Consider the following 26,303-nt stretch of genomic DNA (forward strand, 5'->3'; position numbering starts at 1 on the left):
ATGAAATAACATATAGGCGGAGATTTTTAGACACCGCAAACGAGTTATGTGATTGCCGACTTACACCGTCGATAAGCACTGTCAAAAATGTCATAAAAATGTTTGACGCTCATCTGTTAACAATTTACATTCCATTCTATGTCCCTTTCATGTTGAGGCGTCTTTGCATACCAATTGATAAGAACATTTCCTTCTTCTGGCCATACATCACCTATATGTTGCACGATTAACACCCAAAAAAAATTAAGCGGTACGGATATATTTGGAGGGGAAAAAATCGGGGTTTGCCTAAATGGCGTTTGACAAACCTAGGTTTTCACAAATCAAATACACCCGCGTCATACACAGGGTGTCCTATAGGCCACCCTTGCCAAGCTTTTTTGAGGTAATGTTGAGACAGAATAAATTGAAACGGAAAAAATTGACTTTTGTACCATTTTTATTTTACAAAAAATGAATATGAATTAATAATCACGCAATTTAAACCTAAAATGAATTACAAAACTGTATAAAAAGTAGAAATATTCAAGTATATGAACTTGATTCAATTGATCTTCGAAACGGCAGTCAAACTCTCCGCCGGTTCTGGACCTTTAGAGGTAGGTATTTAAACAGGAGGGTAATACGCGGTGATGATTTCGTCATGGCTTCATTGAGACTCCTGTAAACAAGCCTCCCCATGGTGTACTAGGATTCACCCTGCGGTCTCCCTTAAACTCCCTACGAAGATAAAGAGATACATCTTCAGATTCTTTGGATTGTAGTCTGTTCGAGCTAGGAGTCTTGAGGTCATCTTGGGCAATTATTCAAACCTGTGGTCTGTGGTCTTGCCTCGAAGTTTTGAGTCATCTCGCGCGCATTTGCGCTAAACAAGCAGCGTCACATTTCATAGGGAATTTTAGGATAAGAAAAAATTTAAGTCTAAGATTAGTTACCGTACATCCTCAGTTCGAATTGGATTTGAACTTGCCGCTGAAGCAACATTTTAAGTTTAAACTTTTTTGAGGCGACCAGTTACCATATTGCTGGAAAGCAGGGGAACTCAGTGCTGATTTTTTGTACTGGGCTTGGAACTTTGAAAAACCAAGTCTAAAGAAAAAGCACATACACTGCGTTGGTTTTTTGGCATTTTAAGGATCGCAGGAAATCGTGAAGAACAGCTATTACAAGGTTTAGACATACGTCTGCTTCCCTGTTTGTTTTAGTACACAGGGTGATCCAAAAGTCCTGCACCACCCCTGAAACCACTTAGGTTCTTGCCCCCCTTAAAAATTTTGGGGAATCCCGAAAGTTGCTTCTTTTGACTTAAGAGTACTCACAAAATTATAAGGTTCTGACTCAATTTGCTCAAAATTTACACGCTAGGATGATGCCTGTTGCGAGCTGTACGGGACTTATGGACCACTCTGAATTATTCTAGAAGATATGCGTTTTATTACAAAAATCTGAAGGTTCAATTCTCTTTTCAATTAGTCTATTTGGATTACGTGTTTCGAAAAGGATGGCAGGCGTAGTAGATGATTATCGCATGTGTAATACAAATAATAATTGCGTTCAACAGAGAGACTCCCAAGTAATCCTGGAATAAAAGAAAGGATCAGAGCTTCAAAGTTTTATTTCTTTACTAAACTCAGTGCCAAAGACAGTGGCTACTCTTGACAGTTAGCAACATATCTTTTGTCCATTTAATGAAAGCCATCAAAACCGTTGATTTTACATATAGATGAAGCATTTGAAGCATTCTATGTCATCTAGAATCAATAGATAAAAGAAAAAAGATAGCGTCACTAACTCGCTAGGATAGTTAATAGTCAGAGATGCGTTCAAAATATTTATCTTCGCGTTTGGATTTTGACAAAAGAAAATTTGTGGCCATTTAAAACTATCATCTCTCACTACTATTCCCCCTAAAATGTGACTTGGTTCTTATCTGTTTAATTCAGTCCATACGTCGATCATTTTTTTCATCCGCTAGGGGTGCTTTTGCTGGACGGATTCATTACAATTAACCCCCCCCCCTTCATTACTAGGGTGCGTCTGTTCCAAAATGCAATCGGAATATGCATTCGTACTTAAAAAAAGACCCAAGGAAAAACGGTAGAAGAGAGATCGATACAAGGTAACATGACATTAAATTGAAGGAAGAAAACTATCACTTGAGATGTAGCTGCGGAATGACAGCATAATGACACACTTTACTCAAACGTCACACCGCAAGGACTTCTCTAGTCACTCGGCAGAGATCACAACACATAAGCACATCCTCAAGCTTCATATTACTAGATGGAACATCGACCAAGTCTGAGGCACGTAATGAATGATTTACATGCCGCTGTCTATTACCAAGTTCTTAAACTAATTTTGATTTCGAAAAGAACACAAGAAGGGACGCAAGAGTGGCGAAGATGACTGAGTGAGGGTGAATTTTCATGGACGCCGCTCCGCTGTGGCACGTGAGACCCTCTGAGCTGATGGAGAATTTGATCTGAGCTGGGTTTCTGCAATTGTCCTCTGAAAATGGAAAATAAAATCGACGATTAAACACAGGAACTCGCAAGTCCCAGCGCTCGATTGATGCGCGATGACAATAAAAGAGACCGGAGAAAAACCGGAGAATAACGGAGAAAGAATAATACGGATCTAAGTGCATGATTAGATGCACTGAGAAAAAGCTATGGTTTATAAACCTATTAGTGGTAAATATGGAACACCTATAATAGTCGTAAATAAACTAATGATTCTCGGTCTGTGAACCATACTAAGGTCTCTGTACCTAATTAAGGTACAGAGACCATAACTAAGGTATATGTGCTATTATTATATGTAGAGGTACTACTATTAGTGGTGTTCCATATTTACCTCTAATAGGTTTATAAGCCATAGTTTTTTCTCAGTGTGTATCACGTAAGATTGAAGGCGTCGCGTCGGATGTACACCTAAAAATTCCCGCCAGTTCTCTTTAATGGCTCAACGAAACCCTTTAATACCATAAATGAATCAACGCATTTTGAATCCTCACTTATTCTTTTTCTAGTCTAAATCTTCAAAATTGTCTCTATATACAAAAAGATATAAGAGAACGGCAATTTTAGTCAAACTTTTTAAACGCTTCTCAAATCGCCCACCTTGAAATGACAAGGCTTTCATATCACGTGAGGAATCTTCCAGGTGATTTCAAATCAAGGAGGTTTCAAGGTGCGTGTTGAAATTCTAGTAATGAGAATGCCAGATTAAAATTATTGCATAACGACCCCTCCACGCATTTTTGGTTCATTAGAGGCAACAGCATTTTTTTCTAGGTAATCGAAATCTACAATCATAGGAGCCGAATTTTGGTTCAGGTAGCCAAAGTTTTTATCGAACTTAGCTCACTCTATAGTTTCATATTTATTGCCGACGACTTCGGAATCCAGGTTTCCAATCAGAAATTGGGATCCTACAATCGAAAACATCGATTACCTTGATTAAAAATTTTATAGTGTCCCATATTGGTGCCCGAAATTTGGTGTTTGTAACCAAGTGTTCTTCTTCATAGTGGTGACATTTTCGACTATTACGTTGCAACTAATATTGCAATGATGATTATCTGCATCGCTACCACGTTAATACCCGTGTTTTTCTTTCTTTCTTTCTTTTCATCATCATGGAAATAATTAGTTTATAGATGCTTTCTTAAAAGACAACAGGCCTCAACTGTGAGCACCCGGTGAGTGTGTTCACAGTTTAGATGACATTTTTCATCCGACTGTTTGACGACTGTCATGGAGACTCACCGCTCACCCCATAATAGATCACCATCTTTGGAGTAGTTGAAAGCGTTGAAGGAGTAAGTTATAGCCCGTAAAACCTGACAAAAGTTGGACAGTGAGTGATTCAATCGATTTCAGAAATAAATCTCTATTGCCTATCATGAAAGCATCTTTTATGGCCGATTGCTGAGTGCTGACTAACCGTTGCATCTAAAGGCTTGTTGAATGGTGGGCCGACCGGAGGCAACGGAGATGAAGAGCGGTGGACATTGGATGGCGTAGTCGAAATCGACGCACGGCTCTCCGATCTCGATGATGTACGAGTCCGTGTTGATCTGCCGACACGTGATGTCCTGCAAGTAGGTGCTATTCGCCGACGGTCGCTCGTTCGTCCGACTATGGCACACGTTTATCATGCCATATCCGAAGCCTTGCACCTGAAAAACCAAGCATCAAAGTATTTAGTATTGTAAAATAGGGCGGGTTGATAGAATAAGGCAGGAAATGAGAAAATGCGATTTGTCGGAGGAGCTCTGGCAGGATCGTTATCAGTGGTGGTTTGGTGTCGCAGAGCGCAAGGGAGCGCTATAAGAGCGGCATATTAGTAGTAGCAATAGAATGGGCTGGGTGGCGTCGAAAAAAAAAGTCCCTCGGAATCGTTTGCGGTTTTAAACCCAAATATTTTTAAAATTGGATAAAAATGGAGGAATCACCGCAGAGACTTAAACGCAGCGTAGAAAAGTAGGCGTGCCGACAAACAAGAGTTGCTGGACTCACGGAGACATCATTCTTTAAACATTTGATCATGCTGGACCACACAAGGGATCGCCAAGCCAGCAAACTGCGGGAATCACTTCAGAGACTTTAACGCAGCGTAGAAAAGTAGGCGCACCGGCAAACTCACGAGTTACTTGAAGCATGAGGACATCATCAATTGGATTACAATTTATAATGAGGAACTAAAATTTCTTACTCAGTTTAAAAACAACGTATATACCATTAGTTTTCCTATAGGCATATGTTTTTTTTTTACGGATGAGCCAGAATTCGTAGTTTCTAATTGCAAAATGTAGTCCAGTTAAACGTACGGTATTTTAAAGGCGTCTTTCCGCGGCAGAGAATTCTGATGAATCCACCAAATAATATTTTATGGAGCTTGCACCATAGAGGCTGGAAGACGAAGTGGAAAACTCCGTAAGAGGACGCTCCGATCTGTCGCCCATACTGCCGTGCTGAGGAAGAAACGCCGTATGAACATTCGAGAGTTGCCATATTTTCCTCAATAAAACATGTATTTTTGACAACATCCATGCATATTTTTACCTGGCATTTTCAGATATTTTAAATTAAATTGCGTTCCAAAATTCTGAAAATTTTAGAAAATAATTTTCAAAATTTTCCCAATAAATTCGATTTTTATCGGAGGAGACTTGGCATAGTTTGAAGGCTCATGCGGCGTTCTTCCTCAGCACGGCATTATAAGTTGTAAAGGTTCCTCTTCACAGAATCCTGTCTGTAAGAAACCCAAAAGTTCTCGCGCGGCAACTGGTCTCTGTCGTGAATAACAAATAATACTCGGAGGGAATAAAAGACTATAGCAAGATGATTCTATAACGTACGCCACTAATATACTGTGGATTTTTCATCGACTATGGAACTAAGAAATGTTGGCAGTCACTAAATATACATTAAGTTTGCACATAAGTGCATGCGTGCAGTCATTAGTATCAATGATGATGAGTAATAATATGTAAACTGTCAATTGTCATTTCGTGAGTAAACAGCGATTTGTGCATTAAAATCTTATTCCAAAGGGGGAGAGATGGCTACCTTATGGCTCGTTACGTAACAGATTTTGTATGAACAGAAATCACTGTCGAGCTTTACCTTTATTCTGAACACTTCCGAGTTGAAGAAGTAGTTGGGATGCAATCTGAAATACTGGATGCTGTTGGTGCCTATATAGTTGAAGTAAGTATTTCTTGGAACCGACCAGCTTTGAGCATACCAGTTGGCTCCGCATAGAGGGTTGATGATTCTTTTTGGCACTGAAATCAGACAATTAAAACTGTGTACTACTGAACGTAACTAATAAATGAAGTAAAGTTGTATCTCAAAAGTCAGTCAACGTAAGCCATCATAACCCGTTACCCCACATGCCCATCAGGGCACACTTACTCTGAAAGCTCTGTCAGAAAACAGGAATGAGCCTAAGAACGTGATTCATTCAGCGTGTAGGAAATGTTTTTGCCTGACCGACGAAATGAGGGCGAGCATCACTTTGTGCTAAGAACTGTCTGCGCTATTCACTCTTTTTTAAAAGGTTTGTGGTCAAAAACAGCTCTGAAAGAGGATAGCTTGATCCTTAGAGATCGATTTTCGTAGTTGGCAAAATTAAAATGCATGGGTACATTGGATCTGAATTTGAAAATTCACATTTCAACAGGGGAGTTGCTCTGACGCAATCGAACAGTGAGGGAGGAGCTGATTTTTGTGGGTTACTGAAGGCAGAATTGACCCCCTAAGTAAAGTGAGAAGTTTAGACAAACGCAATTGAAATGTGGATGGTACGTTAAGAAGGGATGACTGGAATGAACTGAAAAAATGCAACAAGGATACTTACTCTGATTAATCCTATTTACAATCGGCTCCACGGAGCCGCGCAGATCTGCTAGGTATAAAGTGAACACGTCTTTGTAGTCATCATACAAACTGAGACCGGACCCGTCCTTGGCACCAGTAGTTATAAAATGCACATCTGTAAATGCAGAAAAAAACATGAGAGACGAGAATAATAAAAAATAGAATATGAGAGGTAATGATACAAAAACAAAAATACACATGAAAATGGCGATGTCACCCCGGAGCTCCCTATTTTTATATATGACCTTACTGAAATAAGCGGATTGAAGCGAGAATGGTGGCAGATATTAAAGCATGCTTCATTTTCCAGTAGCAGTCTATCCGTCAGGTGTAGCCGCGGGTTAACTAACTAGCTGGAAAAGTAGGCAACGTTGCACTGACGGATAATGAAAATACAGTTATTACTCTCTAATCACTACCCCTCCGGCCCTCCCCTCCTTCCTTGTGCTTCATCTCACACAAACGTACATGGTTATGACTAGAGCGACGATATTATGCACCCACAATTACCGCCAGCAACCTTGGCGCAAGGCGCGCGCACCTATTCTACTCGCTCGAATGAGTCGTGATCGAGTTATCTCAGTAAACAGAGGCGGTCCAGCAATTTGGCAACACCGGATTTCCTCCATTTGAACCTATGCTGAATAATCGATTCTTGTAGGAGCACATGGCCCCTCCAATTATTGATACATTTCCATAGATTCAAATGGAGAAAAGACAATTTTGCCAATTTGCTGCATCCGCGAATGTCAGTAAATCTGCGCTGAGAACGGCACACAGTGGATTGAGTCAGTCAGAGAAGTCGGATATGAATTTTTTGATTAAAACCGCAAATTTTGATGTTTACCTCGTCACTTTTAAAATTTTAATGGGCACTTCTAACAGAAAATTTCACGAGGAGACCCGTCCCTCTATAATATTCCAGTTCATTTTGTCAAAATTAAAATTGTCTATCTCTATAACCTCTGAACATTGTATACCTCCCATAAGTATGTACCGCTCAGGAACTCGGAAAAAATATTTACCTTTTTTTTTTCCGTTGAAATGCTGGTGTTGACGAATCGCTTTTTCATTTTTTGAGGGTTAAATCACTTTCAAGGAATTCTGTCATATATTCTGCTCGAGAAGAAGTAGCCAAGCAAGCGGATATTGTTGTTCCAAGAAAAGAGCTGCTAAAGCTCCTTGTGGTTCTTTAAATAATGCCCAAAGTCTACTAACTTGTTAATGATACATTCTGTTTTTCCGTGGCCAAATCAAGGATGAGTTATGAACTGACATAAATTAGATGAACCAATGACAACTTTTCACGCAGGAATAAAACTTCTAGACTCTTTCGAGCAGGCGCAGATTTAGACCACACATATGTATATCGTAACATCGAAGTTCGATTTAGACAGCCGCGCCGCATCGTGCGGTTCCTTTCAGATATTAGGTAGATTTCGAAGAAATATCTACCTATTGCAGACGGTACGACCTCGTAATTTTCCGGAATTTTCGCTCAAAGAGCATCGATCCTGAAGCCCTGAGTTGAAAAATGTGGGTCATAAAAAAAAGTACGATATATATATATTCTTGCCCTAAAACCTATGCCACACGTATCAAAATTCGAAGTTCCCTCCCTCTTAATATGCACCCTTTGTGTTCAGATAGTCCAATAGTAGTAACAGAAATTTTAAAACTCTTCAAGAAACTAAATTTAAAAATTTAAAATTGCCTAGTCCCCGACGTAAATAGCCTAGATGCTGATCGTCGTTAAATAAAATTAACTAACAACTAACTAACTATATATATATATATATATATATATATATATATATATATATATATATATATATATATATATATATAAAACTGGGATCTAACGAACCTTTGCGACCGTTTTTTTCCGGAACTATCCGTACGATCAAAACGAAACTAAGCATGGTTCTTCACTGCTATGAGGTCTAGATCAAGTTTCCTTTTTCGTGAAAATCGGTCCACCCCTTATCCGGAAAATCTCAAGTCCAAAGGGGGATGATTTTTCAAACTCGTCCGATCTTAGTCGGCGATACGTCAAAAAACTCGTCTCGTCGTGGCCTTCAAAACAACCTATATTCACCTACCCTCTAAAACCACCCCTTATCCGGAAAATCTCAAGTCCAAAGGAGGATGATTTTTCAAACTCGTCCGATCTTGGTCGGTGATACGTCAAAAAACTCGTCTCGTCGTGGCCTTCAAAACAACCTATATTCAACTACCCTCTAAAACCACCCCTTATCCGGAAAATCTCAAGTTCAAGGGGGACGATTTTCCGACCTGTCAGGCTCATTAGGCGCAATTGTTTTCATAGAAACGATTAGTCGAAATCTACCTTTCGTTTCCACTGTGGCTGGAAAGCGTTTTTTTTTTTAAATAATGCCCATGAGTCATGAGCGAGGACCTATCTTAACTAAGAAGGACATACACACCTGGAAGGTTTCGCCTGAAGTCCTCTGTGATACTCCATAGGTCGTCTCTGTCTTTGTCATAAGTGACGGAAGTGACATGGGGCATAAAGAGAACGACGCGCGGTGGTCCACCGCCCTGGTTGCTGATTCGATCTACGTCCATGCGCCATTTGAAGTGCTGCCGCAACTCCATGAGCACTCGCAGCTGGTCATAGCCCGTCGGTTCTGGAACAGTCATATATTGGATATCACATCGGATACATACACTTTCACAATGCTCATATCCCATGTCCGTCAAAAGTTCCGGGGCTCGGAACTTTTTTGTTCCAATTTCTTCCTCTGCATGACCGTCAAAAGTTCCGGGATTTCTTTTAGATGTTTTCAAAAGTTCCGGAACATTTCGTGTTTTCAAAAGTTCCGGGTAAAATTCGGGAAAATCTCAAAAGTTCCGGAATTCGGAACTAGTTTCGGGAAATGGGAGCATTGCACTTTCACAGCGTTCACGAACCTGCAAGCTAGAAACTACATGTGTGCGTATGACGTTATGGACTCAGTGGGTGAAATTGAATGACGCACTGCAGTTAGTGTTGCATCTCCTCAAATTGAAGGCGACTTAACCCTTCATCCATCGCGGTGAGTCGATTGTTGATTTTGTTTTGTTAGTCACTGATTTGATTAAGAACAGACTAATTTTGATTGACCGAGCGAGATTTCTTTTCCTGTGGATGGTCACATACTGCCGTTCTAAGGAAAAACGTTGGATGAACCTTCAGGCGTTGCCAAATTTCCTTTCATTAAAAACGAATTTCCTGGTAAAATTATGAATATTTTCCTTCTAATTTTTCAGATAATTTTGTTAGCAATTTAACTTAAAGTTCCTGAAAATGTCAAAGAAACATATTCATAACTTTTTTTAAAAAATGAGCATTTTAGCGTTGGAAATTTGGCAACTCTCGAATGTTCATACGGCGTTCTTCCTTAGCACGACAGCATAGGTGAGGTGTGCGTGAAATAATTAGATCAATTGAACGCCGAATTTTCCACATCTATATGAATGATGTTACTGAGGATCTACTATGTTTGACCATTGGCCATGTGCGAAGGGCGTTGATATTTAACCTGAACTTTTTGCGATTAGGTTGTCATTTTCCACCAATTCAAAGAGAATCATCAAGAACACATCAAAACTCAACTATATCTCATTTAACACTCACGAGGATAGTTGAATTTTGAAATTTTACGCATAGAAGTTATAAGGAAAGCATGCAATTCATATGCGATGGTGTGAATTGAATCAGTGAGAACGAAAACACACCAACTCGGGAAAATGAAAATAATCAAGACACACACAAAACGGCACAGAAAGTGAAGAAGTTAGTTTAAAAAAATATTTTTGCTGCCGAAACACAAGTACTTATGGACACTTTAAAGGTCCAAGTTGGAACAAATGCGCTCACTTCAATGACCTGTATGTAAACTAACTGTCTTCAATGAAAATTAATCATTTTCAAGTTACCGAGTTGGTGTGTTTTTGTTCTCGCTGATTCAATTTTAGTCAAGAAACGAACTGTCGCCCAAATGCTTATTTTTGCCACCAAAATCTACGCTGCATGATAATATGGGAATGGATAGCAGAGAGCGGTTTAGCACCGTGGTGCTAGACATGTCTGGTTAGAGGAGCGCATGGGTGCGAGAAAACTGATCAAGGGCAATGTTACGATGGGTTCCGCTCCATCAACACAATCAGTCACGGGAAGTGATGCCCTTCACGTTTCTTAACGTCAATTTACGCCGTTACACGTACTGTTGGACATCTTCTGCGCATCTTCTGCGCTGACGTCCAGATTCAAGAAATGAATCCAAGTTTTTTTTGTATCTTTATGGAGGAAATGCAGTAAATAGCGACGGATAAAAGTGCTAAAGAACTAATCTTTTAAAAAATACGTAGAAAATATACCCACAACCCATTGTGTCGGTATTCTATGTTCTATTTCATGTATACAGTGTTATAACACCCCGTTGGCAAAATTTTCCAGTCCGCTGACTGATTGTCAGAAAAGTTTTGAGACGGCCCCCCCCCCCCCCCCCGCCACCGCGGATTAGTCAGCCTCGTTGCCCAGTCCGTTAATAACGCAGCTAGCGTGCGGAATGGCCGTTCAGAAGTCTGAAAATTACGTCAACGGGGGCCGATTGTGAACATTTCTCGAAATTTTTAACGAAACTTATAAAAAGTTCTAAAATGAAAAACAATACAATTCACAAAAAATTTACACCTTGCAAATTATTTGAATCAAGGGGTATCCCGGGATAAGCATGTCAAAATGCCCTTGTGAATGGATTTTGATTTTAACCATTTTAAGTCATCAAGGGGGTCCTAAAACTTAGGTTTTGGGGGGTTTTAGCCCCCCAACCCCCTCCGCCCCCCCTCAGACCCCCAAAAAACCGCTTTTTTGGGCTATTTTTGACTATGCTAACGTCATTTCCTCATAACTTTCGTAATTTTCGATAGAATTGAACCAAAATTTGTCAGAATCTACATCAATTAGCTTAGTTTGTGTAGAAAAAAATTCATTATCATCGGATAATATTTTAGCCCCTAAAAAAATTCGTAAAATTTTTGAAAAAATCATTTTTTTTCCTTTTTTTCGCGGCTAGGTGGCGTATGGAAACATGCACACAAACAAAAATTGTCTCTTTTCTTAATTTATACATCCAATAAGATACAGGAAAAATTTCGTGTTGATCGGAATGGTGCGCCATACTTAAAAACGCAATTTTCTAACCTCAAAACGGCCTAAATGCCACCATTAGCCTCCTTTGATGACTAGGCGTGGAGAAATGTAGAGAGAAATATCCGGTTTTATCGTCTCACCTCTTAAGTGATCCACTTAAGTACCTAGAGTCAAAATTTCGAGTCGATCAGAGTGGTGCGCAACACCCAAGCACGCAATTTTCTAACCTCAAAACGCCGAAATTGCCCATTTCGGCACCCATTATCACTCCGTGTGAAAAAATAAGAAGAGGTACATCCAATTTTATAGTCCTACCTCATGAATTAGACACTTGAATACCTAGAGTCATAATTTCGTGTTGATGAGAGTGATGCGCAACACCCAAACACGCCGCTTTCTAACCTGAAACCTCCCAAAATTCCCATTTTGGCATTCATTATCACTGTATGTCAGCCAAGATCCAGCTTGAAAATAGCATGATGCACATTTCAAAGTTTATTTTGGCACCCTGCCGCGTAGCAGACCCGGTCACTCAGGGAAACCTCTAAACTCCGAGGATATATATGACGGTAGGGAGGCTCGCTCATCCCCCACGAGGAAGCGTTTCCTCGTCCAAACTTCCATAATACGTAGCGGTGCAATGAGTACTGGTAAATTCAAGTCAATAAATTAACAAGAGGTTAGAAAGAATCCTAAAGTGAAAGGAAAACACTTTTTCAGTAAAGAAACTTTGTTATGAGTGAAAGAAACGGGTTTTTTTAAATATAATTAATATTTACAATTGTAGAGATGACAAAATTATTACTTAAGGTAAGACATGATATACAAATCGGAAAATAAACAAAAATCAGTGGCAAGAAATAAAGACGAGTGATCAATGGTTTTAAGTTGCTCCATTTTGCTGGTGTCAATCGCAATTTTGCGTTTGAATTTACAGGATAGATTTTTTTTTAAGAAGCACGAGATAAATTTGACCTAATTTGGTGGGTATTTGGTATGATTTCTTATTGGCAAAGAAGGTTCATTTTAACAGACTTTGTCAACAAACACTTGCTCATTAAAATTTTTTTTGTTTACCTCTGAAACAATTTGTACGTATATTAGGTTAAAACAAAAACAAAAAACAAATTGAAGGTGTGGTTTCTTTTTTTTCTGAAGTGGGTCAGACTATTCACGTGATGTGTCTGGGGATTCATGAAGGGAATCCCTCTGGGCGAGCTGAAGGGTAAACCACGCAAATGCAAATGCAAATGCTATACTACGGTAAATACGACTATACATATAGTCGTATTTACCGACTATACATATAGTCGTATTTACCGTTTTATATTAATTATATTTAAAAAAAAACCCGTTTCTTTCACTCATAACAAAGTTTCTTTACTAAAAAAGTGTTTTCCTTTCACTTTAGGATTCTTTCTAACCGCTTGTTAATTTATTGACTTGAATTTGCCAGTACTCATTGCACCGCTACGTATTATGGAAGTTTGGAGGAGGGAACGCTTCTTCGTGGGGATGGGCGAGCCTCCCTACCGTCATATATATCCTGGGAGTTTAGAGGTTTCCCTGAGTGCTTGGGTGTTGCGAACCACTCTGATCGACACGAAATTTTGACTAAATGCACTTAAGTGTCTAGTTCATGAGGTAGGACAATAATATTGGATGTATCTCTTCTTCTTTTTTCACACGAAGTGATAATGGGTGCCGAAATGGGCAATTTCGGCGTTTTGAGGTTAGAAATCGGTGCGTTCGGTGGTTGCGCACCACTCTGATCGACTCGAAATTCTGACTAAATGCACTTAAGTGCCTAATTCATGAGGTAGGACAATTAAATCGGATGTACCTCTCCTTTTTTTTCACACGGAGTGATAATGGGTGCCGAAATGGGCAATTTCGGCGTTTTGAGGTTAGAAATCGGCGCGTTCGGTTGTTGCGCACCACTCTGATCTACTCGAAATTTTGACTAAATGCACTTAAGTGTCTAATTCATGAGGTAGGACTATAAAATCGGATGTACCTCTTCTTATTTTTTCACACGGAGTGATAATGGGTGCCGAAATGGGCAATTTCGGCGTTTTGAGGTTAGAAAATTGCGTGCTTGGGTGTTGCGCACCACTCTGATCGACTCGAAATTTTGACTCTAGGTACTTAAGTGGATCACTTAAGAGGTGAGACGATAAAACCGGATATTTCTCTCTACATTTCTCCACGCCTAGTCATCAAAGGAGGCTAATGGTGGCATTTAGGCCGTTTTGAGGTTAGAAAATTGCGTTTTTAAGTATGGCGCACCATTCCGATCAACACGAAATTTTTCCTGTATCTTATTGGATGTATAAATTAAGAAAAGAGACAATTTTTGTTTGTGTGCATGTTTCCATACGCCACCTAGCCGCGAAAAAAGGAAAAAAATGATTTTTTCAAAAATTTTACGAATTTTTTTAGGGGCTAAAATATTATCCGATGATAATGAATTTTTTTCTACACAAACTAAGCTAATTGATGTAGATTCTGACAAATTTTGGTTCAATTCTATCGAAAATTACGAAAGTTATGAGGAAATGACGTTAGCATAGTCAAAAATAGCCCAAAAAAGCGGTTTTTGGGGGTCTGAAGGGGGGCGGAGGGGGTTGGGGGGCTAAAACCCCCCAAAACCTAAGTTTTAGGACCCCCTTGATGACTTAAAATGGTTAAAATAAAAATCCATTCACAAGGGCATTTTGACATGCTTATCCCGGGATACCCTTTACAGTTAATTTTTTTCAATTATTTCACGAGATTTTCTTCTAAACCCGGCACCCGAGTAAACAAAACAGATCGATAGAGATTCGTTTTGTCGCGGGGGAGAGTTGAATGAAATCAACAGAAGGAGGATGTTCTCGGCGAAATTATCTATCGAATGTACTGGTGGGATGCGGAGGTAGAGGAGGAAATAAATGTGAAAAGGAATAGGTATCATCAGTTTCTCTCTTCCCAAAAGTTGGATGATAAAATCATGTACAGACAGGCTCAAGCAAGAGTCCGTCGGGTAATCACTCGGAAGAAAAATGAGGCTTGGGAAGAAAGCTGCATGAAGATAAATACCTACCTTGGAGGCCGGAAAAGTACGGAAGGCTGGAAAGTGATCAAAGGGTTGCGACGGAATAAAATGCGCGACATCATATCTCCGATACCAATTGACAAGATGGAGGACTATTTTAAAGATTTATTAACGGAGAGGCGACCCGAGTTTCAAGGCGGAGTCATAAGCACTAAAGAAGATTCCAACGTGGAGATCCAGCTCCAAGATGTAGTGAAGGCTGTGAGGGAGTTGAAAACTCGCAGAGCTCCTGGACCTGGGGGTATACCGGCGGAGTTGATAAAATGTGGTACCGGTAAACTATTTGAACATCTGAGGAAACTTATGCAAGACTGTTTGCATGGTTCCGAAATACCAAAGGATTGGAAGGAATCTTGGATTACTCCCAGTCATAAGAAAGGTAGTAAGCAAGATTGCGACAACTACAGAGGTATATCGGTCACAGGAACCTTGAGCAAGGTCTACGGTAAAATTCTCAAGGCAAAGGTCGAAGAGGTTTGGAGCGGCCAGGAAGCCGAAGAACAGGCTGGTTTTAGAGCCGGTAGGTCTACCGTCGACCATTTGTTCACCATTACCCAGGTCATCGAGAAGAAAAGGGCGGTCAGCCAGGAGCTGCACTTGGTGTTTGTGGATCTTCAGAAAGCTTATGACAGCGTGCCGTTAGTGAAGCTTTGGGAAGCCTTGGAAAAAAGGGGTTTTAGCAAAGGACTTGTGGGGGCAATTAAATCATTTTATAACGGGACGATAGCAAAAATTAAATGTCGTGGAGAGTTGTCCGGAGGTTTTTTCGTCACAAAAGGGCTAAAACAAGGCTGTTGTTTGTCACCAACACTATTTAAGGTATACCTAGAGCACGTTTTAGAGGAATGGAAAAAGAAGGTTGCAGGAATGGGCGTTCCACTCCTTGATGGGCAGACCCTTTATACTCTATGCTTTGCCGATGACCAGATCGTTGTAGCTCAAGATGAGGAAGATGCAGATTACATGACGCGGAAGTTGGTCGAAGAATATCGGAAATGGGGCATGGACGTTAGTGTGTCCAAGACAGAGAAGCTGGTCGTGGGAGCAGCGCATCAACGGCAAAGCATAGAGCTTGAGGATGGACGGCGCATCGAGGAGTGTGACGAGTATAAGTATCTCGGTGTTTGGCTCGATCAGGATGGAAGGATGGATAGAGCAATTAAGGACAGGATCATCCAGGGCAGGAGAGCCATCGCGATGCTGAACGGGGTGCTCTGGGATCAGAGCATCTCAAAGGCAAACAAGCACCGGATATATGACGCCATCGTTAAAAGTATCGTGCTCTATGGTAGTGAAGTGTGGCCTTTGACGAAAAGAACGCAAGAAATGTTGAGGGCAACTGAAATGGATTTTTGGCGGCGATCTGCCGGCATTTCGAGACGGGACCGTGTCCGTAATGAGAGAATTCGCCAGGTGATGAAGGTTGAGAAAGATATCGTGCACGACGTCATGTCCAGGCAGTTATGCTGGTATGGACATGTGCAAAGAATGTCGGAGGAGAGGTTGCCCAAACAAGTTTTGGATTGGGTACCACCTGGGAAGAGGCGACGGGGACGTCCCGTAAAGGGTTGGCGGCAGGGCGTTGACAAAGAGATGTTGCGGTGTCAGTTGCCCGATAACCTCTGGGAAGACAGGCATATGTGGCGCTTGGGTGTCGTAGAACGCCAGAGTGCGTTATAAAGCGACTTTATATATATATATATGTTCGAAAATGATTTCAAAAGTTGGAAATCAGAAAATCCATGAAAGCTTGAAATTCGCTCGACAATTAGAGAGTGGCAATTTTTTTGAAAGGATTGAGATGCAATACTTAGTTCCTCTACAAGGGCACTATGTTATTCGGGTGTAGCAACGAACGACGACTCTCATGCATTTCTGAAGAGGTGAGAAAAGCGAAAGTGCCTTCAATTTTGAACATGCAACACGCGCATCCGTGGAACACGAATAGTTGCACGAAGGCGCCACAACCAACTCACGATCAGTGTAGTATTTGTGCGTCGAGATAATCACCGATTTGAATTGATCACTCTAAAAAACATTAAGTACCATAATTTATAACAGCAAAACAGTTTTAATCGACTCGTTCTAAACTTCAGAGCTTTAAGGTATTAAATCGATTAATTATTTAAACACATGTTTGCATGATCTACGATTTAAAACGAGATAATCTCAGTTTCTTTATGCTTTACCCGCGTTGTCATTTCTGGCGTTCGAGTCTTTTTAAGTATCCCCTTTAATTATTATGTTTTTTTATTTATTTTCCCGTCTCAAAATTTCTTTTTTTTTTGTGCACGATCACAAGTGTGTCATTGATCCACTAATAATTATTTAATGTTTGAATCATTATTCTACTTCTAGCGTCTAATCTAATACTATAAAATTTATTGTTTCGTAAACCTGTAAAACAAATTTTCGATAAAAATCGGAGAGGTGTGTACTTACGAGCTCGGTATGCGTTTTCTGTGAAATTGAGATGGAAATCCAAGCAAGAATAAGTTGCGTTTATCACTATGTTGCCATCCCGTCCATTAACCAGGAAGAATCTGCTGCTCTGCGGGCTGATGTCGAACTGGTCAACCAAATATCTGCAAAAATAACATACAGAAATGAGCCTTGAAGCATGTTCTGAGAATTAATGCTTTCGTCGACCATACCTGAAAAATCGAATTGTGTCCATCCACGAGGAATTGATTCTACCATCAATAGTTTCATACATGCGAGTGAAAACTTGAGACTCCCGGAAAATTTGGTGATATTTTACTCTCGCCGGGCGAGTCTCGCCCCTTAAAAATAGAGGACATATGAGTTTATAGGACACTTTTAATAGTTGGAAAGTTTAGTTAAAACACTTTTGGCTTTAAAACTGTGGGTATATGTATAGTGAGGTGTTCAATTTCTGTAGGAGACTGGTATAATCTTATTTAATAATATTTTTAGTTAGAATTAGAGTCAACATTTGATCGTGCAACTAGCACGAAAGAATTGTTGTATAGTGTATTGTATTTATACGTTGTATTCATTTATTTATTTATTTTCAAAAACTGCATTCGTCGTTCCCCGCTCCGTCACTTATTGCACTTTTTCTCCAAAACCAACTATGGTATCTGGTATTATAATTTCCTTTTAAGGCTAATGGAGCATCTTTCTCTCGAGTGTGATACGATTTAAAGTTGCACGATAAATCCTAACAAATCGTCACCCGTCTGACATAACAGTGTATCTCAATTTCCACGTGAGCCTTATTTTAAATATAAATTCATGCTTTCTGGGGCTCGTGCAAAAACCTATACCCCCTTACGCCAGAGGAGCGACGAAATATAAGGCTTAGTTTGAGGCATCATGAATCCCCCATCGAATTCAGTTTGAAAGCAAGGAAATTTAATTTCAAAGGCACTGACGAGGGAACTACGATAGTATTTTTTATTCGGGTGTATTATCGTAGTAGCCTAACACCAAAAGTTCTCTCTATGTATTATTCCAATAATTTTTCATGATATTCCTCCAAGAAAAAAGAATGATTTAAACAAGGCTTTTAAAGTGAATGTAAGAATAAAATCACTCTGTAGGAAAGCTCATTTTCAAAAGTCGTACGAAAACGACAGCGCACTCACGTGAGGATCCTGCGAGCCTCTAGAAACTCCCACATGAAGTCGAGGACCAGGTACAGATCGACGACGCTCTCTGTCTGCGGCCCGGTTCTGTATCCTTGTTGCTGAGATCGAGGCGACAAATTGGCTGAAATTGAAATTATCAAAGATTAATTTCATTTTTGCAATAACCTCCCTTGTTAATTTACCTAAGAAACAATGAATGTGATTTTTCAAAGTGAAGTAATCCATTTTAAATGTCCCAGCTGTGTGGCTCGATGGTTATACAAAGTCGAAAAAATGCGTAACTTGAATTGAGACGTTTTGAATCTCCGTTCGATGTAACGTTGTCATTTTTTTAAAAAAACCACCTCTAGCCTATAGCTTTGTTTGAAAGTTTCTCTAAGTTTTATACAACCAAAGATGCGGCAGAAAATTTGAAGGAGATATTTTGATTACTTTTCTTTAACAAAACCCAATCGAAGGTTTTCAATGGCTGCAATGAAGGTCCGCATTTTTCGATTTTATTTTATCATGAAATTACGACCAAGAGATGCTTATTGCAGGAAAGTTTTTTTTTATAGGTAAAGGACGACTGAGAGCATTACGGTGCCCTTTTTTGCCCATGCCTCCGTAAATTTGAAAGCATTCTTCGTCTTTGCGTGTTTTTTTGCTTCTAAGTTATTTTATTATGCAGACTTGATATCACACTATGTTCAAATTATTACCAGCCATTTTCCGGTAAAATATTCGATCAGGTGACCGTGATTGTTGAACAAGTTTTCATTAGTTTAACCAACTTATGTATTATTCTTGATTTTAGCCACCGCCTCTTAAAAATGTCCAATACATTTTGGGACGAAATACTTTTTAATATGTTGAAAACATACCTAGGTAACCGCTAAAGCTAGATGCAACGGTTTGCGTTGCAGTGCTGATGATATTGTTGTCAGCAAATGAGACAGATGATGGCAGTTCCGGGTTCAAACTTAATGCGAAGTTGAACGACTGTAGAAAGGAAAAACGGAAAAAATAAAAATAAAATAAGTAGAAAAGAGAATTAATGAGTAACCATCCCCGAGGGTTATAAAAGAGACTCTATACCCAAGACGAAAAATAGACATTAAATCTTATGAATATATGTTTTAGTAGAAAATATCACAATATTCAAAATAGTAAACCCCATATTCTACAACATGAAAAGTAGAACGAAATGCGTTCCATTTAGATTCATCAATTTTTGCCTATTTTTATTAAGATTTGGTAGCAATTTAGCCATGAATACTCGAAATAAAATTTCTACAGTGCGAGGGTTCAAAAAACTTGTCGATGCGCAACGAGGGTTTTCTACATTTGGCGGTTCTAGCCCTTCTTTCTAGAAATATCTAACTTATTAATCTTCCGTAGCAAGTTTGTTCATTAATGTTCCAATTTTTTTTACTGCTGGATACTATTTTTGGTAGCAGATAGTCATATTTTGCAGCAAATGATCTTGGGTATATGATCGTAAAACAATTACAGTTGCTATGCGACTTTGACTTTCCCTTCCTCTGTTCCCTTGCAATTGCATGAAGCTTTTCATCATCCTTCGTCGATGATGTAATTTACCAGGAACAATCACCCTGTATGGTTTGACATCACCGTTCCATCATTTAGGGTCTGCGATCTTCTTCAAATGCACGATTTTATTGATATGATACATTCGTTTCAATAACGACGTACCTTGGGAATTGGTTTTATTCGTAAAACAGGAAAATCAGCCTTTTTATTGTTTTAAGAGGGAATTCCGTCAAAAAATACGTTTCTTTAACAATACGATTCATTAATGGGCGTATTTCTGTCAAACGGAACGAAGCGCCAATTTGAGTTCCTTTTGAGGAATTTAGAATGCCGGGAAGCGCGTTCTGTCAAACGGAACTAAGCGCCATGGAAAAGCATTGCGAGTACGGAAACCGTACGTTTTTTACGGAAACCGTACGTTCGTTACGGAAACCGTGCGTTCGTTACGGAAACCGGACGTTCGTTACGGAAACCGTACGGGCTCGTTCCGCGTCCGTATAGGACGGAACGAGCCCGACGCCCGGTTCCGCCGCCAATCCAAGCCCCCCGCTACCTTCCTCCTCCAATGGCGCTTAGTTCCGTTTCGCAGAAATACGTCCAAATATTAAGTATTTTAAATTAAACCTATGCTGAAGTAAAAAAAATTATAGTACTTGGTCTTGGACGTAAGACGGTGGAGCAAGACTGGCGAAAAGTTGGGCCCGATTTCCAGCATTGATCAAAGAATCGAACACTCCTTGCTCAGAGTAGTACATGTCCAGAATCTGTGAAAGTTTGATCGTATTGTCAATCCTGGTGATGTCGTTCATTTTGTAAGCTAGCACGATACCTGTTCAATACAGCATTTAAATTAGCCTCCGCTGACTCAATACGTTGTTATGTAGAAACAAAATTATTGGACTCTAATTTGTGAGATTTAAGTCTGAGAGTGTAAAATTATATTTTAATGAGCCATCGTTAAATGGTTTTGTGAGCAAGTTGAAATTTTTCCCACGAAACCCAACACGTTTAAAAATGATTCATCTTTCTTTGCGAGGTGGAAAAATTTGTTTGTGGAACTTAGTATTCAGACATGACTCTTCAAATATGGCTACGTGCGACTATAACTAAGTTGGTTGGCTCAGTCTGTTGTGATTGGTCCTTTCTTTGCAGTTGCGGGAAAATTTTGTATCAGAATTATTGTATTTTTTGAACTTGATCATTGGAAAAACAAATATCAGCATATAAAGAGAAAAATTATCACGGTTTTTCCCCCGTAGAGAATTGTCCACTCTAAACTTTGTCTGAAAAATTATAAAAAAGAGTTAAGGAGAGAAAAAGGGAAAAATAGGAGAAAATTGAATAAACAATTAAGAAAGAAAGGGTGAACAAGGGGGAAAAAGGATAAAAGGGAAGAAAACGGAGAAAACGGGGAAAACAGGGGGATGTCTGAAGGTACCAGTGAAGAAGACGAAACACCCATACATTCGCATGGAAAGAAAAAAAATTATTCACAAATCTGAATAATCGATACGCAATGATCTAAAGATAAATTTTCGAAAGCATGTACTTTTTTTCGATCGACGCGCATCTGTAGTCCATACGTCAAAAAAGAAAAGAAAAATGAATGACAAACAATAAAATGTATTTACCATCGACGGATCCACGGACTTGTGTGTCGGTGATGGTCTCATGGTAAGGTTCTCTGAGGAAATACCATTTGGGCACACAAGTGTCGTTCCATCCGCCGCTCAAACCCACACGCATGCTCGGCAAACCAGTTGGTGTCTTCAGCAGCACCATAAGAGCTACTTCACCTGAAAAAATTTTACGAAGTTTTCCAATTAAATTTCACAGTCTGGGTAACCGAATTTAAAAAAAAAAAAAACTCCTCAAGCGCAGTCTCTAAGAAGTCTCTGAGAATGTGCAATTGTGCATTATATTATTCTGATTACTCATGATCAATCTAATACTCAACGATCAAAATATAATTGGTCAGCATGCAAGTCTGATGCGAGAGAAAAGATATTTTCGGAGTTCATTCAATCATGTAAAATCTATTGTTGAGAATAAGAGTAAAACGCTCTTGGGGCTGACACATCTTCATGATTCGCTCCGTACTTTCAGGCCCACATTATCAATTCATAGCAATGACCCCTAGGGATTTATCCTATCTTCAAGAGAAGAGTGAGCGTGTCGGAATGGCTGCTTCACACATTTTCGCAGGCGGTTTTCCCCCCTTTTTAAGCGCTCAGCCGATAGGCAGCGCTTTTTGATTTCGACTTGCCTCTGAGTACTAGTATACTAGTGCTAATGCGTTTAAATGGCGCACCAGCTCATCGATGTGTAGGCTTTTTGGGGGGGGGGGGGTCCATTTTTAAAATAAATAAAGCTGTGAAAACTGTATTTTATGCTTTTAACGTAATGCGCAGGTAGTTTCGATCGTTTGTCTATAAGAAAATTCCTTAGCAGTAGAGTAATTCTTATCGAAATTGATCGTTGAACTCAAATGAAGCCTAAAAAAAACGCGCCTGATGAGCTCAACGGTGACTATCATTTTCGGGAAACGAAAAAACGCGTTTACGGTTTCCTTGGCAACCTTTGTTTGCTATCAGCTGATGTTTTATTTCCATTACCCAGCCAAGTCGACGGAGTTTATACTTCCTTTCTTCACTAAATACATTGACTAACACCTGAGCGCTTTTCTAATACGACAGTATTAGAACTTTCCCGCTTGTTTTTTTTTTTTTTTTTTTTTTTTTTTTTTTTTTTTTTTTTAAGAGCATACCTGCAACTGTGGCGGCCCATCTGTTGTCGATGGAGAGTCCATACTGCTGCTGACTTCGATACACGGAGCCCGGGCGCTGCTGCTGGTAGAGGCTGCTCGTGCCGCGGCCACCGAAGGGCTCCCGGCTGGAGAGCACGTTGCCCAACGTCACGTTCTGCGGCTGGAGTCCGGCTGCTATTCCTGCTATCACCATACCAGCCTTGTAAGCCCCATATCTTGCACAACAAAGTCCTTATGTTATTCATCTTGCTTATATCGTAATTTCGACAAACTCAAGCCCATTCAAGGAGCATCAAAATTCGCCAAGGGAAAATTAACCCTTTGTTGCATGAGCTAATCGTTGATTTTGGACAGAAAATCTACATTATACAGTATTTTTTCGACAATAAAGTCAGTTGGAATCGATCTTTGTAGTTTCTTTTAAAGTTAGGAGATCAGACTTATAATGCTCCCTAAAAAACATTTTTTGCTTTGATTCAATTTAATACTCCAGCATAAAAATAAAACTGGAAACCATTTGTTGCTTTCATGCAATGCTGTGCAATAAAGGGTTGAAAAAGGGGAAAATAATGAAAAAATGGCGCACTTGTAATAGACAATCAATCTGAATCATGTCGTTGTGAAGATAAAAGACGTGTGAGCCTAAAGATATTGTCAATTTTTGATTTTTTTTAAAAATAAACTTGTAGATTTTTTTGTTCCTGTTTTCAGGGCCGGATTTCCCTACTTGCCGCCCATGGGCCGCCTGTATTTTGCCGCCCCCTTCTCATTCGTTTTGAAACATCAGTAAAAACCATCAACTGGACGTGCCAGCGGGGGAGGGGTGCATAAGACGCGTTTACTCGTGTTGAACACATTTTTTGGGAAAGCCTGTCAACACTACTAGCAAAAGGTCACGGAACTTTGCGCGAAAGTCAAGTTTCGTAAACCTATCTCTAATGGACAAGGCCTTCCATTCATAAGAAATAAGCGAAAAAATTATGAAAGAACAAATAAAATTTGGTTCAATGATTTTAACTTCCGCCGCCGCGCCGCGCCGCGCCGACTGCACCGTGTTTGGCGCAATGCGTGAAGTATTCACGCAGTCTTGTAGGCGCTATGCGTTTCACGCTGACCGCACTGTGTTTGGCGCAATGCGTGAAGTATTTATGTATTCTTGTAGGCGCTATCCGTTTCACGCTGACCACAATAACCGCACTGTATTTGATGCAATGCGTGAAGTATTCGTGCAGTCTTGTAGGCGCTAATATGTGTTACATGCCGATTGCCGCGCCGAGGGCTCCTCCTTTTCATCTCAAGTCCTCGTCATCATTTCTCCCCAAGTCGCGCCGTTCCAGGCCAAATTGTGTGTTTGGTTTCTCTCTTAACTCGACTAATTAAAGGTGCTGTCTCTTATCACTGAAAGGCGACGAAACAAGAAATTACTATACTCTCAGGAAATGAGAGATTTTGTAGCCTTTTCTCGTTTGTAATTTTTTTTTCTAAATCCGATTTTTTTTATACCTACATTTAAAAAAATTGCAAAATTCGCCGCCCCTTAGATTTGCCGCCATGGGCCGCGACCCACGTGACCACCACCTTAATCCGGCCCAGCCAGTTTTTCCGAAATCGTTACTCACAATTTTATCTTAAGAATCCAAGAATTTTTAGGGAAATTACTGAAAACTTTCCTTAAATTAAATATTTTTCAGCTGGAGATTTGGCAACATTGAAATCTTCTTACGACGTCTTTGTCAAGCGCGGCAATGTCCGTATTAGAAAATATATGCCAACTTTCTGAATTCTTCCATCAATTTTAAGTGATCTTAGAGATTTTATGCTATAATGAAATCGAAGAAAATCAAGACTCTTTAATATGAATGTTATTTTTTACTTACAAAGATTGTTAATAAGGTTTAAACATTCTCTTGAAGATAATTCAGCCTAAAATTATGCTTTTTTTCTGTGTAAACCCACGTTCAAATTTTTCGCCAGAATTTCCACCTGGAGTAGACAAAGCTCAAAGAGTGTGCATGTTGTGAATCAAGGTGACAAAAAGTTTTATCTCCTTTTCACATTCACAAGCACCTATTTATTAATTGAGACGAGAGTTACAGCTTGAATTGAGCTTCAATTATTTAGGAATCCTATGATAATCAATACTGTGTAAAATGTCGTCTTCATCATGAAAGGAGCAATTGGAAAAAAGCCTTATGGTATGAATCAGCTTATATGGAAAATATGGAGACTCACTTGCTGAATAAGACACCGTTTTCGGTGGGGCATGTACTGAGTCCAGCCTGATTGTACGGAATTTCGTAGTTCCCCTGATTCACTCTTGATCCAAAACTACTCCCTGTGTAGCTTGGATCCCTGAAACATGATAATTAATATTAGAATATAGTTACTGAAATAAAGTCACACCGACAGACGGATTAAAAAAATATCATACAAAACAATCATGACGTTTTGCTTTGAAATATCGACATGCTTTGAATTTGTTGAACATATTGCACCTTAAATGAGTTGACAAATGTAGAAAATCTATGATGCCATTTAATCAAACACCTCTGCCATTGCACATTTTCCTAGTGATAAGATTTGCTCGATCTACAAAAAACAATTCTGAAATTAAGAGTTCAAAAAATTCCACGAAAACTATTATTTTCAATTTTTAGCAAATTTTAGTTTTATCCTAGCAATACTGTTTTTTGTCTTTTTCCTAGATACTCTGACTATTTGATTATAAAACAAATCGACGGTGAAACTACCAAACCACGTATCTCGGTTTGCGGCGTTGCAGATTTCCTGTCATACATCATTTTTTAAATGAAAAACTACTCAACATCAATGCTTGAAAACTTCCATAATTTTTCTTCTCTTTGCGAAGAAAACTCTGCGAAAACTTCAAGGTATAAAATAGATTTGTTTTCCGTCGAAAAAATAAAATGGGAGCAGAGATTTTGAAACACCGCAAACGAGATACGTGGTCCAGTAGTTTCACCGTCGAAATGCATTTAAAAAAAATGAGGGTGTTCCACGAAAAAGCCTCATTTGACAGAATCGCCGCAGAAAATTATAAAAAATGATTGATTGATTAAAGTTATAGTTTATAAATATCCGCAAAGCTCTAGTTTTTTACCCCAAACGTTGAACAGTAGTCTTACAATTTACCAAAAATTTGATCTAACTTGATCGTGTAATTCAGTGTTGAAATGAAATATGCTACAAAGCTAATTGAAATACATTTTTGCGCCTAATTTGGCTGATTAAGCTTTATAGACGTAATCGTTGATTAAGAAAATCGAGCTACAAGCCAAAATGAGTAATATAATAAAGTATTAAAAGCTTTGTTTTGTTTTTGTAAGTTGTATTGTTTTCATCTACATGTAGTTTGAAATACTCTATTATATAATTTATTTTGGCTTGTGGCTCGATTTTTTCAATAAATAGTGGAGATGTTGCATGTGTGAGGAATTGGCGATTTGACTGTTGATTCGTATGCAAAAGTTCGCGAGAAACACGATGGTGCCACTGGTATTCTCTGAAATTAACTGTCAAGCTCAAAAAAAAGCTAATGTATTTGCTCCCTATCTTTCCATGGAGAGTTCGTCTTGATGTAGAGGTGGACTCTCGGGATAGCGTGGGATATCCCCTCCATTTTGGCCTCAACTTGAGAGCTTTTTTTGAGCTTGGGAGATGATTTCAGAGAAAACCAGTGGCACCATCATAGAGTACATAGAGTTGTAATGTAAGTAGGAGA

At 39.4% G+C, this 26,303-nt stretch overlaps 1 protein-coding gene across 1 annotated transcript in view; it reads right to left on the reverse strand.

Moving 5' to 3' along the window:
• Positions 1–421: 421 nt before the first annotated feature.
• Positions 422–26,303, reverse strand: part of LOC109037465 (uncharacterized) — a 48,081-nt gene continuing 22,199 nt past the window's right edge. Inside the window, exons 6-17 of the mRNA XM_019052153.2 lie at positions 24,794–24,913; positions 22,562–22,776; positions 21,426–21,590; positions 20,448–20,623; positions 19,125–19,242; positions 18,259–18,382; positions 17,090–17,232; positions 8,840–9,043; positions 6,373–6,507; positions 5,637–5,797; positions 3,952–4,186; positions 422–2,511 (exon numbers count right to left, since the gene is read on the reverse strand). Coding sequence (XP_018907698.2) covers positions 2,351–2,511; positions 3,952–4,186; positions 5,637–5,797; positions 6,373–6,507; positions 8,840–9,043; positions 17,090–17,232; positions 18,259–18,382; positions 19,125–19,242; positions 20,448–20,623; positions 21,426–21,590; positions 22,562–22,776; positions 24,794–24,913 — 1,957 coding nt within the window. The 3' untranslated portion in view covers positions 422–2,350. The remainder of the gene's footprint in view (positions 2,512–3,951; positions 4,187–5,636; positions 5,798–6,372; positions 6,508–8,839; positions 9,044–17,089; positions 17,233–18,258; positions 18,383–19,124; positions 19,243–20,447; positions 20,624–21,425; positions 21,591–22,561; positions 22,777–24,793; positions 24,914–26,303) is intronic.

Source organism: Bemisia tabaci, chromosome 5, assembly GCF_918797505.1.
Source record: "Bemisia tabaci chromosome 5, PGI_BMITA_v3".
Classification (NCBI taxonomy): domain Eukaryota; kingdom Metazoa; phylum Arthropoda; class Insecta; order Hemiptera; family Aleyrodidae; genus Bemisia; species Bemisia tabaci.